Here is a 16,464-nt window from a genome sequence, read left to right on the forward strand (position 1 = left end):
CTCACACCCTGCTGGCGAGCTAACGTATTACATTAGCCAGTTTCCATTTTTAACCTGTCGTGGTGCTACTTGTGCAGGGGGTTCATTCACTGTAATGTATGCAGGGCTGTGTTTAAAAATACATTTTCCAATATTCATTTGAATGATCCGACATTGATTTATAAAATCCCGAGATCCATCTCTTAATATATGCCTTTTCATGTGGATGCGCTAAGCTTTCACCCTGTTAGTCTCGCGTGGCCAGTCTTTGGTTCTTTGTGGGATCTGGCCACGTGACAGACTCGAGAACATCTGTTGAATCCAGTGAGCCAGGGGCCTCATGGACCCCCTTCTTACGAAGCCCTTGCCAACTTGCATTTAAAAATGATGAAGACAGGAGCGCTGGAGCAAAGCAAAGCCATAAGTAAGATCAGCGATATTGAGGTGAAATATTTATACATACATTAGTACATTAACGTAGCTGCTTTGGGGACAATTCTTAATGTAAACATTAATCATTGTAATAATGCACTAGTTTAGAGGGTTCCTTGTGTATAGCATTAGATCTCTAAGAAACTCCTGGGATACCCTTTATCGAATTGATATTGGAATTGAATGGGTTTGGGACCACCTGAAATGGAGTGGAGTTGGGTCATCAGCGGCGATACTCGGTCCTAATTGTATTCAGATTTGTTTTGCTCGCTGGGAGAGAAGCAAGAGCAAAGGCCTGACTCATGAAGCAGGATTGATAAGCTGGCTAACTGTGCTGAGTAACACCTGGAACTCCCCCAAATCTGGAACATGGCCCTGGGCCAAATCTCCTGCAGTGAGCGTGAGACTCATGCAATGGACTCTAATCTGACACACTCTCCCCGCACCTCCTATTTCTCACGCTCCCGAATTGTCGACGTTGGCATTGCTGTTTTTGCGATACAAGCCGAGTCAGATGCGAGCCCACAGCCGGGGGTTTTCACCTGACGGAGGGCGAGCTGTCAGAGGCGGAACGGACTGTTATTAGCCTGCCCGGGTGCTCCGGTTGCAGCGTTGTGTTCGATCACGTGCGTTTATGTAAATGGCGTTGCACTGCACAGCTGAGGGAGCACAGACGGGGAGAGGAAGCGGCGACAAAGAAAACATTGTATGCAGACATAAGAATAGTGTTGAAAGTTTGGAAATATCGCAGTTGCACTGGCTCCGTTTTATAAAGGTCAAAATATTTGCAGGACAGAAAGGCTAATTTTTCTCAGTGAATTGGGAAAAGCAAAGGTAGCGAAAGATCAGAGAGACACTAACGCTCTAATAAGCTTTTATGACCCTGTAAAATCGGGGCTTTATTCTCATTTATTTAAATAGGTCTCAGGCCTGTAGAAAAAAATATGCTGCAAACATTTTAATGGCTGAAACACTCAGATGAGAGAATTTGTCCGGGTTAATATTCTAAAATCAAAAGCTACCAGTTTTCACCCCAACAAGTTTCAATTTGTTGCATGTAACTCTGAATTATGTTGATTATGATAGCCTGTCAAAAATAATTTTGAGTGACCTTTTTTTATTATTCACACACAACCATATTTAGGCATTTAAATATGAATAAAACACTCTTTTTACTTGACATGTTTTAGTAGTTGGATTATGCACGTATCCTGAATATTTAATCACAAAGTCACGACACCTGTTCAAAGCTGTATTTGACAATATTTAAAAATTAGATTCCTGGTTATGTGAAAAGGACTGTTAATGCTGGGCTCCTGTTAAAAAAAACATGCTTTTATAGTTTATGCCTGGTGTTAAAAGGGACGAGAACAAAAAAAAAAAAAAGACCGGTGAAGAAAGACCAGCCACACTGTGACTGAATCACCAGTGAATTTTGGACTTACATTCAACAGAAGGACAGAAAAAGGAGACCAAAGGGACGTCAATGTCACTCTGTCGGATGTGTAAGGAGACAATTGCAAGCCAACATGCTAACCGGAACAAATGGATAACCTCAAGGATCATTACATTGGTGTCTTACTTGCTGCAAAATGTTTTAATTAAACAACGGAATGGAAACATTAAGCGTCATTTGCAGCTACAATTGCCGCGTGGCCACGGGAGTTACAGTTGAATTATTTTTTACCAATATTGTTTTTCCATTCGCCGTGTTTGCACCACTATTGAATATTCTCTTCTTCTTTGCATCAGTAAATCAGCCTTTTCGACTGGTTTAATATCGTTCTAGCAACACAATTAACCCCCCTCGTGCAGGCGTTTCTCAGGCCAGAGGCAAGGTGGCCCGGCCGCCGCGCGCCTATCAACCGGTGTTGATCCGTCGCTGCTCTCTAAAATGCTGAGCTGTCAGCAGGAGGCAGGTGAGGCAGTTAGTTCTGCTCACCACTCAATGGACATGTTTCATTGGCACCTTGCTGGAGGTCAGCGGTAAGTGACGGCCGGAGCTGTGGGGGTCAGGCCTACTACCCGGCTTTAGCTGGAGAGTGAATTACACTGTAGGTGGGGCAGGTGGGCTGAGCCGAGGCTGGGGGCTCCGATTGCGGCCCAGCAGCATGTTAAGGGTGTGCGTGCAGAAATCTATTTGACCGTAGTGTCACATGGCTTTGCTTCGACGCCCCGATGTGCAAGAGCAATCCCCCCTCTTTCCTCCGCAGATTCTCCAACCAATAACTATTCTGTAGGGTACCTCACCTGAGTGATGGAGTTGGAAGAAGATGTATCATTCGAGGATTAGGACTAGAGCTCATCAAAGAAAATAGCCCGGTCAGTGTGACATACCACTTTAAAGTGGCTGAATATTTTAAGAGAGCCCTCTTCCTCTGAGGAAATGAAACACAGGCAACGAGTGGAGAGCAGGAGGTTTTTGTTTGTTCCTGCCACCGCTCAGGGGCAGAGATGGAGGATTTGGAGATGTGGAGTAGATTGTTAGGGAGTGAGGCGGTCGGGGCCTATTTTTCGCCGCAGCTGAGGCCTCCACTAGCCACAAGCAATTTATATAATTCCAGAGATGAGAGAGCAAAAATATCGTCTACCACATCGCGTCAGATTAGACTCCCTCCCCTGCTCTCCCGTATCTCCTCCTCTCCTGCTTTCCTCCAATCATGGAGGAGAGTACATGGCATCGCCGTGTCGCCACACACAGACAGGCAGAGTGTAAACATTCCACTTTTACATGACGTTTACTCGGGATCATTGTGCTCGCTCCGCCATGCATCGCCTGGCCACTAAATGATTGTGTATTGTGGGGCGAGCGGATGCCTGTCCAGGTAAGTGGACGCTGGCTGCTCGGGGTTTCCAAGAAGCTTTCCATGCCATGGAGAATAACTTAGTTGAGCCCCGCTGCTGAGCTCTTCTGAGCATGCTTAAGAGCTGCGAATTATTCCACTCATTTCTGGGTTCCTGCGAAGCATGACAAAAAAACTCGAGTGCTTCATGCTCGCCCAATTCCCCTCCTGAGAGGAGCCGAGAGGCTCGGGGTTTAGAAGTCGTTCAGCAAACACTCAACACGATCAACATTAATTACATCAATTAAGTGGACTGCAAACCATTGTCTGGGTTACTAAAAACACTGGAGAGGGAGAGCACAATGAAAAGCCTGTTGTGGAAGTGCTGCTTAGATACCAGACTTCAACACTGTAAATGGAGGAGGTCGTTTTTTTACAGTAAAAATCAATAACCTCCTATTTTATTATGTTTATTTGTATAAAGGTTCAATATAAATTATATCATGGTTATCAGTTTGGGATGACAGGAATGCTACCATTATCTACACCAGGAGATCGTGTGTGTGTGTGTGTGTGTGTGTGTGTGTGTGTGTGTGTGTGTGTGTGTGTGTGTGTGTGTGTGTGTGTGTGTGTGTGTGTGTGTGTGTGTGTGTGTGTGTGTGTGTGTGTGTGTGTGTGTGTGTATCTCGCCCTCTGCTGGACCCATCAGCTTCATATTTTTGTGTTAATTTATCCCCATATACTAAATGACTTCTTTTGATGGCGGTGATTCTCACTTTTTGAAAACATATTATATACCTTTTCATACGGCCATTGACCGCTGACTCCGCACTCCTTTTATCCGGCCAGTTGTGTGATCAATAACTGGCAAGAGATTAGACTCTTGTTCCCTATATGGATTACCAATTTTTCCTTCTCTTGATTTGCACGCCTGCGTAAGACAATTGCATGCGTATAAGTGCAACTATCACTTAGCAAATTCCAAACCGCTTTAGCTGAGCTAGTTAGCCGCTGGTGGACAGCAGAGTTCTGCGGCGTGTTTGGCCAACGTGGCTAACAGCTAACGGGGCTATTCCAGCTAATGGGACAGGCCTGACTGTTCAGAGGAAGCATTAAACAGAGCCGGTGCAGACAGCTGTAGAGATTAAAATAAGAGGCTATCTGTTGCGGGTGGAAACGCGTCTAGACACTGGGCAATTGTGTTTTGTGTTCATTCAATCAAGAATTACAGCGGAGGTTGTTGCCAACTGTATGTTGTTCAGTTTACTTGTGAGTATAAACAGATAGCCCGGATGGCCATTAGATAAAAAAGTGAAATAATAAACCAAAAACAAGCTACTGTGATTGCCTATTAAAATTTGACGGATGAAAGTCACCCTCCGCCACAGCAGCTCGACGCCCTGCACACGTGCCGACATCCTCCTGCAGGACAGCCGACACTCGTCCTGCAGGTGAAACAGGAAAACGCGCAAACAGCCGAGGCGCCGCTAACGACCGCTCGGATCCGCGCCGGTGAAGATACTGAATGCCTGATGACCTTGGTAGCCGTGCATAATGATGCACACTTAGAGTTTATTTTTGGGACACAATGAACCGCATAATTAACTTTGTAGTAGGCTGAATTGTGTTTCCATCATCTTGGCAGTCGCCTGGAGTTTGTTTTACTTATAAATGATTAACAAGGTTGCATTCAGTTAGTCATATGTGGCTGCGTTTATATTTAGACAACAATGCTGCTCCTGCCAGCGAGAGTCACATTCTGCTTAAACTATTTACACGCTATCATCATTAATTCAGGGCTGCGTCTAATAATTATTATTTTCATCATTGATTAATCTGCCGGTTATTTTCCCAACTAATCGATTCATTATTCAATCAATCAAACGTTTTGTCTCTAAGATGATGGAGAATTGTGAAAAAGCCTGTGGTAATTTCCCGGAGCCCAAGGTGACATTCAAAGAGCCTGTTTTGTCTGGCGGTTGCGGTTGTCGGATGTAAAACAGAGAAGCAAATTTAAGACGCTCGCAGCAGCATTTTTAGCTTGAAAAGTGACTTGATTATCAAAGTAGTTATTTTCTGTCAATCGACTGGGAGAATAATCCTTTCAGCTCTAGCATTAAATAGATTCATGCTTTATTCAAGACTCAACCATGGATTTGAATTATATAGAGTCTCAGCCTTAGATTGTTGCTCCCATGGCAACCTGGTGAGACGATGGTGAAAACGGGCAACTCAAGGGATTCAGTGACGGACAAGAGAAGAGTTTACAATGTCAGAGATTTGTTCTTGGCTAATATGTCCCATGCTCTCATCCAGCGGCGTTCAACGTTGCGTGGCCTTCTGAAGTGTACGTTTGAAGACGGGCCGGAAATAGGCTCAAAGGGAATTTGAATGGGAAGCACGTCGCTGTCGTAGTGTACCAATGTTAGATGGATGCAGGACTTAATCAACTGAAAGGGAAGGACTTCATTCACCCCACAAGTAGTTGTTGAATATTCATCACTTTTATTGCAAGTGGTGACAACCATTAAATATGCAATTTGCACCTATTGTAAGAAAATTAGGATGTAAGTATGAAGGCGCAGGCAGAGCGATCTAGATCATCTTTAGAAATCTGTCGTGATGAACAAACGCATTCTAGGAGTGGATCATTGAGAATGTTTTTTTCCTTTACATTTTCATGTTTTCAGTAAGATTTGGAGAAAGGCATTTTACAGCTGTTTATCTTATTAATTGGCAACAAACATGTGTATTCTGGAAATATATTGTATAGCGAGGGGATTAAAGAGATGGATTGAGCTGGACAATGGAGAGGGTGCATGTCAAGGTTACCTTTTTATAAGAAAAAAAAGCCATTATTGTAATTGGATGGTAATATCCCCCTCTCTTACTGTGGGTACTAAAACTGGAGTCTTGTTACCAAAATCAACATTTGGTATCGGTCGAGGATCATGCAAGAGAACATCAAGTTATGAAAAGGCACTGAGGCAGAGAGATAATTTACGGTAGAGAAAATGTTTGTGTTCGACCACGGTAACCTGCCTCTTTGTAATGTTTCCTAGCAATCTGTTGTCTCAAATTCCTCTGTGATAATAATAGTTTGGCTTGTAGATTTTACATTTGGTACTTGAAAACATTGGGGAGTGCATGTCTCCCTATTTTCGCACTGTATTCGTAGCTGGACTATGTGAATGAATGTCGATGTGATTTGACCTGGTGCAGGTTCAGAGACAGGGAGAGGGCAGCAGAGACCCAAACAGAGCCCGGTCCCCCTAACATAGCAGTTAAAAAGGGCTGCGGGGTCCTGCTTCTGCCTCCTTGGCAGTTTGTGCCGTGCTGGACTGGAGGGAGGATCAAATGATCACCGCTTGAAAAACCCCTCTGCATGGGGTTTTAAACGTCAGTAGGATTAGATCATTGAGGCCCACATCCTTCTCCCCATGATCTCTCCGTGTAATTACACATGTGATAAACAGGTTTTCTGATTTTAAAAATGGAACTGAGAATGAAAAGGTAAATGGAAATACAGGGGTTTGCCTTACACCGACTGCTCTGTTGGGAAAAATAAAAGTTATGTTAACACACTTACATTGCATGTAAACTTGAGGTTCCTTCCACATACAATCCTTATTCCTAATCCATCCTCGCTGAGTCACCAGCAGTCTTCTTCTCCACCTTGCTACACCTTATTGCCTCCAACCATTGTTCAGCAGAGCAGCGTGAAGCTGTTATTGCTCCTCAGCAATACTAGAGGTCAAAAACTCCACAGGGTGCCTTTACATAAGACCATTTTTGTTTATGAAAGGGTTGAACTGTGATATTCATCATAAAAGAGAATAAAACCCTTTTTGACGGGCCATTTTGTTGCTCGATCACATTTCTGTGACATTAAAGTGGAGAACAAAGATGTTATTTTTCCTCTACAAGAACTGCCAAAACATGTTCCACTTTTGTAGGACATATTACCAAAGAGTATTAAGAATTTCCACTATTTTTGTTTTGTTTTTCAAAGCACGACTGGCTCATGTCTAAACGAGATTAATTTCAGCGTTCTGCATGCTAAATAGACCTCCATGGCAACGTGAGGGCGTGCTGCGTCTCTTAACCCTGGAGTCAATTTTAGATATCCAGTCATGTTCACAATATATTGTCTCGGAAATTTGTTAACTGCTCATAACATGCTCCCTCAAATGTCCCAGATTTGGCCACAAGCGAGTGTCTAATTAGCATAATATTCATATTCCCAAAAAGGCTCTTAAGAGCACTTCTGGCATTGTCCATTTCTCTTATTTGCCTCGTATAGCTGTAACGTTTGCTTAATGCCTGGCCTGTGCCTGCTGATCGCATGCTGTGCTCATTGTGAATGCAGTGTGAATGTGCTGTTTGGGTATGGGCCCATGCATCTCCAGGGCCCTATAATCAGCTCTAAGCTGCTTCTATCAATCTTCATAACTGTAGTGGGTTGAGGAGGGAAGTGCAGCTAATCAGCCCTAACCGGCCCTGTGTTCAGCCTGACTGTCACCGTTATAACGAGGCCATATGCAAACACCGTCCCTTACACGCGTGGGCCTCGCTCACGTCTTGGCCGTTCCACAGATGACCAGCTCGGGCGTGAAGTCCGGTTTTTCTGAAAAAGGGGGGCCTGTGACTTTCACTGAATAGCTGTTAGTGTAGGTTAATATAGGAGTGGTGGCCCTGCAGCGGTGGCAATCACAGCTCTGATCAGAGCCGCGCTTCAAAGACGTCTGTGCAAGTCGAAGCCAGGGCTGTCATTAGCTTCTGCCCTGTGCTTGACAGCCCCCCCCCCCCACCCCCAACTCCTTCTTCCTGTCTCTCTCTCTCTCTTTCTCCCTCTTTGTCTCTCTCTCTCTCTTATCGCGCTCATTTTCTGTCCGTCTGCAAATGGCTACTGTAATCCCGGGTCTGGGTGCTTGGGCCTGTCACTCCACATTTGCACTAAGCATCTTTCCTTCTCTCATCTCCTTTGCCCTAATTGTATTGTAATAAGCAATTACAGATCTATTTATGCACACTAGAGCTGAGATTGGGCCACTTTTTAAAAGGGCATGCAGGGGAGTGAGACAGGTCCAGGCAGTGCCCCCTCGTCCTCGACTTGTAGCTCGACAAAAGACATGGCCGCGGCTAATCACTCACCTCACCTTCCCCCCCCCTTCTCTCTCCCTCGCTGATGATGATCTAATCCCGCTTTACTTATCGTGCGCTCTGCTCCCGTTTGCTATCATGTGCAGAACGCCCTCCAAAGCAAAAGTGATTGTGCTGTTGTTTGTTGTTTATTGGCTGTGTTTTCTCTTTGTGAGTCAGCTCCAGTGATGCAAATGAGCAGAGGCAGTGTTTACCTGGACTGGCCATGTTTTCCCTGTGTGTGTGTGTGTGTGTGTGTGTGTGTGTGTGTGTGTGTGTGTGTGTGTGTGTGTGTACAACGTCTAGGCCTTTGATCATACTACATTGCATTGACAGATGCTTTCTGGTGCTTTCTGGTTGCTGGTGAATGAGGCCGCAGACAGGATCTGAATGCCAGTAATTATATCCCCTTGCTCGAATGATAACAATCGTGGCTGGTACAAAAAAAAGTGCGATGGCTTTTTATTTTTTTTTCTATCTGTCCCATTATTTTTAGGAATGAGAAATGACACCAAAATCCCCTGTCTGCTTCCTGCCTGTCTGGCGCTCTGTGTTTACAGCTGTTTGTGAGGCCGTATGTGTGCGGGGTGGGGGCCATGATAAAGGCTTACACCTTGTAATCATTGCTGGATGTGTGATCTCAGCGACCGGCACATTGTGCATGTGTGTTGGTGTGTGTTTACGATGGGAGGGGTGACTGGAAGACCCACCAACAACACATTTGCAGTAAGAAACAGTCAGCTAATGAGGAATATGACAGAATCAAAAGGTTTAGAAGCTCTCATTAGAATAGAAAGAAGGAAGTGAGGTAAGAACCAGACCTGTGAAGTTTACTGATGCTATGCTATTTATTTAACGTTCAAGTCTTATATAATGTAATATGGGGCATCCCGGATTTTATTTCCAATTTCTAGTTACAGTTCACTTAGCAGCAACCATAGTGTTGATGGTTTAAAATTTAGAAATAGGCGATAATTATATTTAAATAAAAAAAGCAACAATATAACTAAATATAGGGTATTCATCTATGACCTAGTTTTTGAGGGGTCATCCCTATGTTCCCCGGGTCCTATGTTCCTCGCTAGCTTGCCTGGTTAGAAATATATATAAAATAAGATTCTGAATCCAGCAGTATTCATGACCAATTAAAGAGTAAAAGTATGGGCCCAAAACAGAAAACTCCAAACTTAAAAAAAAAGAGGAGGAAAATGTCCATTTCTCTCCAAAAAAGAAAAGAGGGGCTTAACCGTTCACTTAGCCGATAGGAAAATGCTTCATACAAAGCGAGGAACATAGGTACGCTCCCGTTTTTGACATTAAATTAATAGAAGCACATGTCCACAATTTAGAACAAACTGATATATTATCTGAACTCTGTCAACACAAACACATATCACCAGCAATCAGATGCCATTTTTTTGTTGCAGCACTGCTTTTAGTGTTCACTGATCTTCTAACATTACAGTTTAATTAGGGATTCCTAATTTATAAAGGAGACCCCTTTTCCAAACTGAAGAAACCTTGGTATTGCTTTAAAATGCTCCAGTATTTATTTATGATTGTAAAATTGGTCCGCAAAGGATTTTTTGGAACGTTTTGTCTGGAATCATGCAATATGTATTTTTAACACATTCCTGGTCAAAGACACAATTTATGACAGGAGAACATGGAAATTCATACAAATAGCCACTGTGCCTGATTCACCGCTGTGGCAAAAATAAATAGTCTGCAATTCTCCGTCTGGGATAAGCAGGTGTCAAATCTTCAGCACTATTTTATTTATGTGCACAAAAAGGCTAAAGCCGGGTAGGAACAGCGACGCAGAGAGATGGGCGGAGACGCATTAGAATGAAAGAATGCATAATGACGTTACTTTTCAGCAGCTCTCCATTCATCACTACAACACAAGAAGAAACGATGCAACAGATGAGATAAGACTGAAGCAGCCAGCAACAGCTGCTTATTAAGTAGACTGTCATTACTTCATTATTATTTGTATTTCTTTTTAAGTCTCTAAGAGTTTAAAAGTTTAAGCATAAATCTTCCATATGGATTTTTTCATAATTCATTCCATCATCGATCTGTTCGCTGAGGTGATGACATCTCGCTATTTAACTAAACATTAGTTAAATAGCTCCCTTCTTGTGGGATAAATAAACACTCGCAGTTCCAAAAGTGTCTTCTCTTCAATCAATATTCCGAGTTCATCGGCGGAGACCTTCAGTTTCGTGCTCCACGGCCTCCCAGACATGTGCAACACGCGTCAAAACAGCAACTTTATGCAAATAGGGGGCACCGAGGCGGGGCTCATTTACATGGGCCGTCTGCATAAATACCCCGCTAAATTTGAAAATTGAGGAGGTGCAAAATGTTGCTCTCCTGATAAATATCCCCCTTTGCACGTTGCGATACAGCCACGTACGGTAGAATAAACCTTCACCCGTGCTGAAGAGCTGAAAAACTGTTTCAGAAAAAAGGTGAAGAAATTGATCCGCAATCCAATAATGAACATTTCAGGCCGCCTCTCCTCGGCATCAGAGGTGTCCGCTTACAACTTTTCCAGTAAAACCATGAAGCGTCTCTGTCACTGTCTCTGTCGTTGCCACGCCTTCTTGAATGAAACTGAAAAAGACAACATTCTTTGAGCATCGGAGCTGAAAAGTCTATGTAAAATTAGCATAAATATTTTACACATTTTATTCTTCGGTTCTGCCTGCTTCTCCCCTATTTTATATTGTTTCACACTATATTTATCTCCTCTCACGTCCCACTTAAGGAGTTAATAACATTCCGAATTCGTCTTTGCGCTCTCTCTCTCTGCTCAAAAACACTAATAGCTTTTTGTCGGCGCAACACGGAGGCTCTCCGAATTGTGTTCGCTGCCACAGGTAGACGTCCTCAAAAATATTCCACAAATAATAATTATAGTGTATGCTGCAATATTAGCCACAGGCTTATCTTTTTCAACTTCCTCAGCTCTCGCAGCAGCCCCCGCTTTTATAGCACACTTAAACCAGGAGCACCATATAATAAAGGATTTTGCAATGAATGAGGTGCACTGTTTATGCTTTGTGAGATAAAGAAGAAACACATTATACACACACACACACACACACACACACACACACACACACACACACACACACACACACACACACACACACACAAACACAAACACACGCATGCAGATCATCAAAGTCATCAAAGTGAGCGACTTTGATATTACCTGCCTGTCGTGGCCTAAAAAGATACAGTATATCTCTGTTGCTTTGGGAGTCAGGGTCGTGCATGAAGGTAGCCGAACTGCCAGTGTGTGTTATTTTGCAAATATTTAGCATTTTTATACATTTATTTGAGTCTCAGTCTGTGAAGGCTTGCAAAAAAAAAGAGGTCACCTCTAAAGTGACTGATAAACTTGCAGATTTAAGTTTATGGATGGGAAAAACGCTGAATTTGACTTAACATATGGACAAGGTCAATATATTGTCACTCCTTGTCTACAACCAGCACTTTTCACCGGTCCAGCTGACTCAGTTGTGTCTGTGTCTTCAACATGAACTCTACTTCAAACTTAAATGGGCCTCGACACGTCGGGTACAACTTGCCCTACTCTGGCATGTAAACATCTCTGGCCTTTCATCACTAAGGTCCTGGGGATCAAGAACATTGTATCTTTCTTTTGGTGAAAATCATAAAATAGACAATATAAATGATTTTTGTGGTGGTGGATTTGATTGATTTAAGGTGGAGTGTGTGGGATTTGTTTGCATCTATTGGTGATGTTGCAACAAACTGAAACTTCTCCCGTGTGCCGAGTGTGTAGGAGAACAGTGGGCCGATCTAGAGTCAGTGTTTGGTTTGTCCGTTCTGGGCTACCGCAGAGACATGGCCGTGCAACACGGATGACTGATGACACATAACTGAAAACATATTAATAATATTTCCATTTCTGTCAATAGACCCCTCTCAATGCTACACGCTGGCCCTTTAAATAGCTCAGGGGTTTTTACGAGGTGTCAGGTTTGTGCCTGGTTTTGGCATCGAAGGTATATCATTTTTTGGCATCAATTTGCTAACAAGCACAATGTTACGATCCAAATGCAGAGTTTGCATTGTGAAAAATATAGATATTGTCAGTTTTATGAAAATCAAGATGCCCCAGATGCCATTATGGGCTTTAAATTAATTCCATCCTCTCCTAACTCCTGGAGATGGTTTAGAGCTAGCCCTCATTTCTTAAGTGACGGGCATCATGAGATGACCTCTGTAGCTTTCTTTTCCTGATGACCTTTTAAGGTTATGCTATCTCTAGGAGGTATGTAGTTTGTTCTTTTGTCCTGTCTGTCATCGGTAGAAGCTGCTAACAAGTGTCGATAAAGAGTGCCTCTGCCTCTCTGGTTGTATCCGCAGCTCGCCTCCTATTACCATGGTAATGCACTAGGGCAGTAATTGTTGCAGCCCTTCACGCGCACAACCCCGCGCACTCAAGAAAATTAGAAACACATTCGTGTGTGAGCACACGTCGCCATGCACGCTCACATCTCTCCCTACTGTCTCTTAGGGGTGTGCAAAAATAACTGAATGTTAGAAATTGGGTTAAAGGAAAAAAAAAAACTGGGTTGAAGAGTGGTCCATTTTCAAATCTGTCAGCTTGAATTGGAATGTTGTCGCGAAAGACTTTCAAAGTACTCCACCCAGCCAGACCCAAACGATCAGAACTAATGTTGCCGTGAATGCAGTGAAGGGAATTTTCTGTTCCCCAGTGCTTATTATCGCGTCGTGTGTGATTTGGTTAAAAGGAAAATGCATTCGTTAAGATGTAAAATGATCTGTGTCAAATTAAATGCAATTTCCTGTCCATCCAATCAGCTTGGTTATTTAGTTATTGCACTTGCTGCACATTTACACGGGGGGGAAATAATAACAGCGGTTCTTTAAGTAGTCCGGGAATAGCTTACATAGTTGTCGTTAGTTGAAATGCATCAAACATCCGTACAGATGAGAGCGGCATCAGCTATGCTCGTCTGTTGTCGCCACGGAGAGAAAGATGGAGAGAGTAATTGTGTTGTACTCGGACTCGAGCAATCCCATCAGCTACTGGGTAGACACGTCAAAGTATAAAGACATGGCTGAGAAGTTGACTGACTGTAGCGTGATTGAACAAGGCTGAATACTGGCCGGGGACTGGGTGGCCCAGAAGGGGGAGCAGGACAAACAGCTGATGTAGAGAGGCAAGCAGCGATGAACATTGACTTGTTTATTTTTTTTTATTTAACCCAGATTGGAAATGATAAAAGAGAGTGATGTTGATAAATACTCGCACCGCCAGTTTATCAGCAGCTGTCTGGCTTGGGGCTGCCCGCGGCATCATCCCGATAACCTCGGAGGCCCGGGGGGGAGGGAGGGGGATGCAGCTGCTGGGCCTCGGCCAGCATATAACCCCAAACCAGCCGCTCAATGTTTTTTGCATATCCACCACTATCAGTCAAACATTGTGAAGTAAGACAAAAACCCCTCCATAATCTCCCATAAGCTTCGCTGAGAGCCTGTAATGCTCATTACACAGCAGGAAATACGATTGTTGGATGGACGAAAATTGGAGACAACTTAGATATTCCTAAATCCGCACCGCCAGTCGGACTAATAGGGAAACCAGCTTTCTGTACACTGATCCTTTTAGGAGCTTTCTTGGATGCTCCTCTGCCTTCTGCACGTGAGGTCATATAAATTAATTTCTATAAAATCAACAATCAAACATTTTTTGCATCTTCCAAAAGACGGTGGCAACTGAAGTGCGTTCATAAGTCGTGTAACGCCCAGACTTTCCATTGATCATGGCGGCATTGAAGGATATTTTCCTTTTTCTCCCATTCATGCCTCTTTCTTGGACACCGACGGACTCGGATATTAAATCCCAAGTACGGCTTCGCTCCGTCACCATTAAACTCCTCGCCTGAAGTTTTGAGGAATGCCTCGGCACCTCGGCGGTCGGGACCTGTAGTTGGCGGTGTGCAAATTTCATTTTTCTTTTTCCCCTCTGCCAATTTTCTGCCGACTGTGTTTTTGGCGCAAAGGCAACGTTTATACTCGGATGATAGAAATCAGAGGTCATATCGAGGGCACTGAGCTGCAGAAGTTTCTGGGCGTGTTTGCACTGTAATATCATTAGTGCAATATCTTTTGTGAATGGGACATTCAGATGGAGCGGATAGATGCAATCAGCGGCTGCAGTCCATTCAGAATTTGCCCTGATAACGTGTATATTCAAGGAATGAACGCATGCTTATATTTCCACAATCTTGTGGTTACTTTTTTGGTTCATGTAGTCACCCTGAAGTACATGAAGTTTCATGCACAATCTGCCCCCGCCAACAAACGCTGTCTCAGTTAAAGCTTAGTGGTAAAACAATATAATGCGATAAGAGAAACATGAAGAATCAGAGAAGCAACACAACCCTGCAATAGGAGAGGGCCCATGTGTGGGAGGCTGTGTGCATATGTGCAGGCTATGTGCCTGTGAGACTGCGTGCACCTGGAAAGCACTTGACAGATGGTTACTTCAGCTCGAGCTGAATGTTGCTTCTTTTTTCTCTCTCTCACAGTATTAAGCCTCTTTCATAGATTGAAAGTGTTTCGGTCAGCATTTTGATCAAGGCGGACTCTTTCAACCTTACTGATAGTTTGCTGAGCATCTCTGGAGTGTGTTTATCCTGCCCCGGACGTTTATTTTTGTTTGATTCTGGTGAGCGGAGGGAGACCGGAGCTGTGAATTTCTGAAATATATATTTATATAATCTTACTAGTACTATATATATACATATATATATACATATATATATATATATATATATATATACATATATATATATATATATAGGGAAATGTGTTAACCTGCCGTCCTCCGGTCCTTTCTCCATCTGTCAAACCAGCCCATTAGTTTGCACTATGACTGTACTAGGTTGCCTGAGGTGAAAGTGTTCAAGCAGCCTTTCACTACAAAGTCAGATCAGGCCGAAGCTATGACCATAACAACATGGGAGTCATAAAAACACAAATGACTTTAGCCTCAGTATTATATCTCATCTTATAGATAACACTGACTTCTCAGTGTAGTTTAATGTATAAAATCTCAAATGGAAATGGGGCAAGACAAACCAACAGCTATGCTGACCAGATGTTTCAGGACACGACTGGGCCTGCTGCTGAATGTTGGTGCATGAATACCATTTCATAAGTTCACGGGTTAATTTTTAATCCTGTGCAAAAAAAAAAAAAAAAAGAAATAGTCCCTGACCGATTTTCCACTGACACTGGTGTTGCATTACTGTATCTCCCTGAGAAATAGTCCTCCTAAATTTAGCATGTACTCTCCGCGGCAGATGTTCATGCCCTTTTTGATGCCGTGGGTAATAATCCTTAATATTCTTGCTGTTTGAAAGTAAATGAGGCTTTAATGCACTCTGATTCCATCTTCCAGCACTCATTAATTTTTTTTTTTTTGTGAAAGTCCATAAATGATATCTGTTGTTCTTTTATTATTATCATTATTATTATTTCATTTTTGCAAAGATGAACAGAAACTTTTTACGAAATGGAGCTCTTTAATCCGGCGACAGTCTGTTGTGATTAGAGCTTGAAATGTCATCGTGAAGGGGAATTCTCCGAGCCGCTTTTGCGTCAACCTTCAGCATTGGCGACCTTGCCATCACACTAAAGTGTTTTTGAAACTTGATTGTGTGAATGTGTTTATTCCCGTTTAGCGACGGCGTGTCCTCACTCCTTTTTATATCCAGCATCATCACAGGTGCTGCTCCGTCTGCAGTGTGTTTGAAGCCTCGTCACTAAACCTCTGCTATCGCCCCTCTTTCTTTTCCAGATGGTCACAAGAACAAAGAAAATATTTGTGGGTGGCTTGTCAGCCAATACAGTAGTGGAAGATGTGAAGCAGTATTTTGAACAGTTCGGGAAGGTAAGACTGATTTTCTTTTTTCTATATTACCCCACACAGTGTTGTCACAATAACCGACCCTTTGATTCCATTACATGCTGTGTTGTTGGATGTGAGATTATTTCAAGTCAATGCTTATGAGTGAAATATGTTAATCTGATGATTGCACAATCAGCGTAC

At 43.1% G+C, this 16,464-nt stretch overlaps 1 protein-coding gene across 10 annotated transcripts in view; it reads left to right on the forward strand.

The window, feature by feature from the left end:
* The window catches only part of LOC311026318 (RNA-binding protein Musashi homolog 2), a 227,110-nt gene that overhangs the window by 53,761 nt on the left and 156,885 nt on the right, over nucleotides 1-16,464 (forward strand). For all 10 annotated transcript variants that reach the window (XM_084029807.1, XM_084029810.1, XM_084029814.1 and 7 more), the window contains exon 6: nucleotides 16,213-16,305. In XM_084029807.1, coding sequence (XP_083885933.1) covers nucleotides 16,213-16,305 — 93 coding nt within the window. The remainder of the gene's footprint in view (nucleotides 1-16,212; nucleotides 16,306-16,464) is intronic.

The sequence above is a fragment of the Eutrigla gurnardus genome (genome assembly GCF_963514095.1).
Source record: "Eutrigla gurnardus genome assembly, chromosome: 15".
In the NCBI taxonomy this organism is placed as follows: Eukaryota; Metazoa; Chordata; class Actinopteri; order Perciformes; family Triglidae; genus Eutrigla; species Eutrigla gurnardus.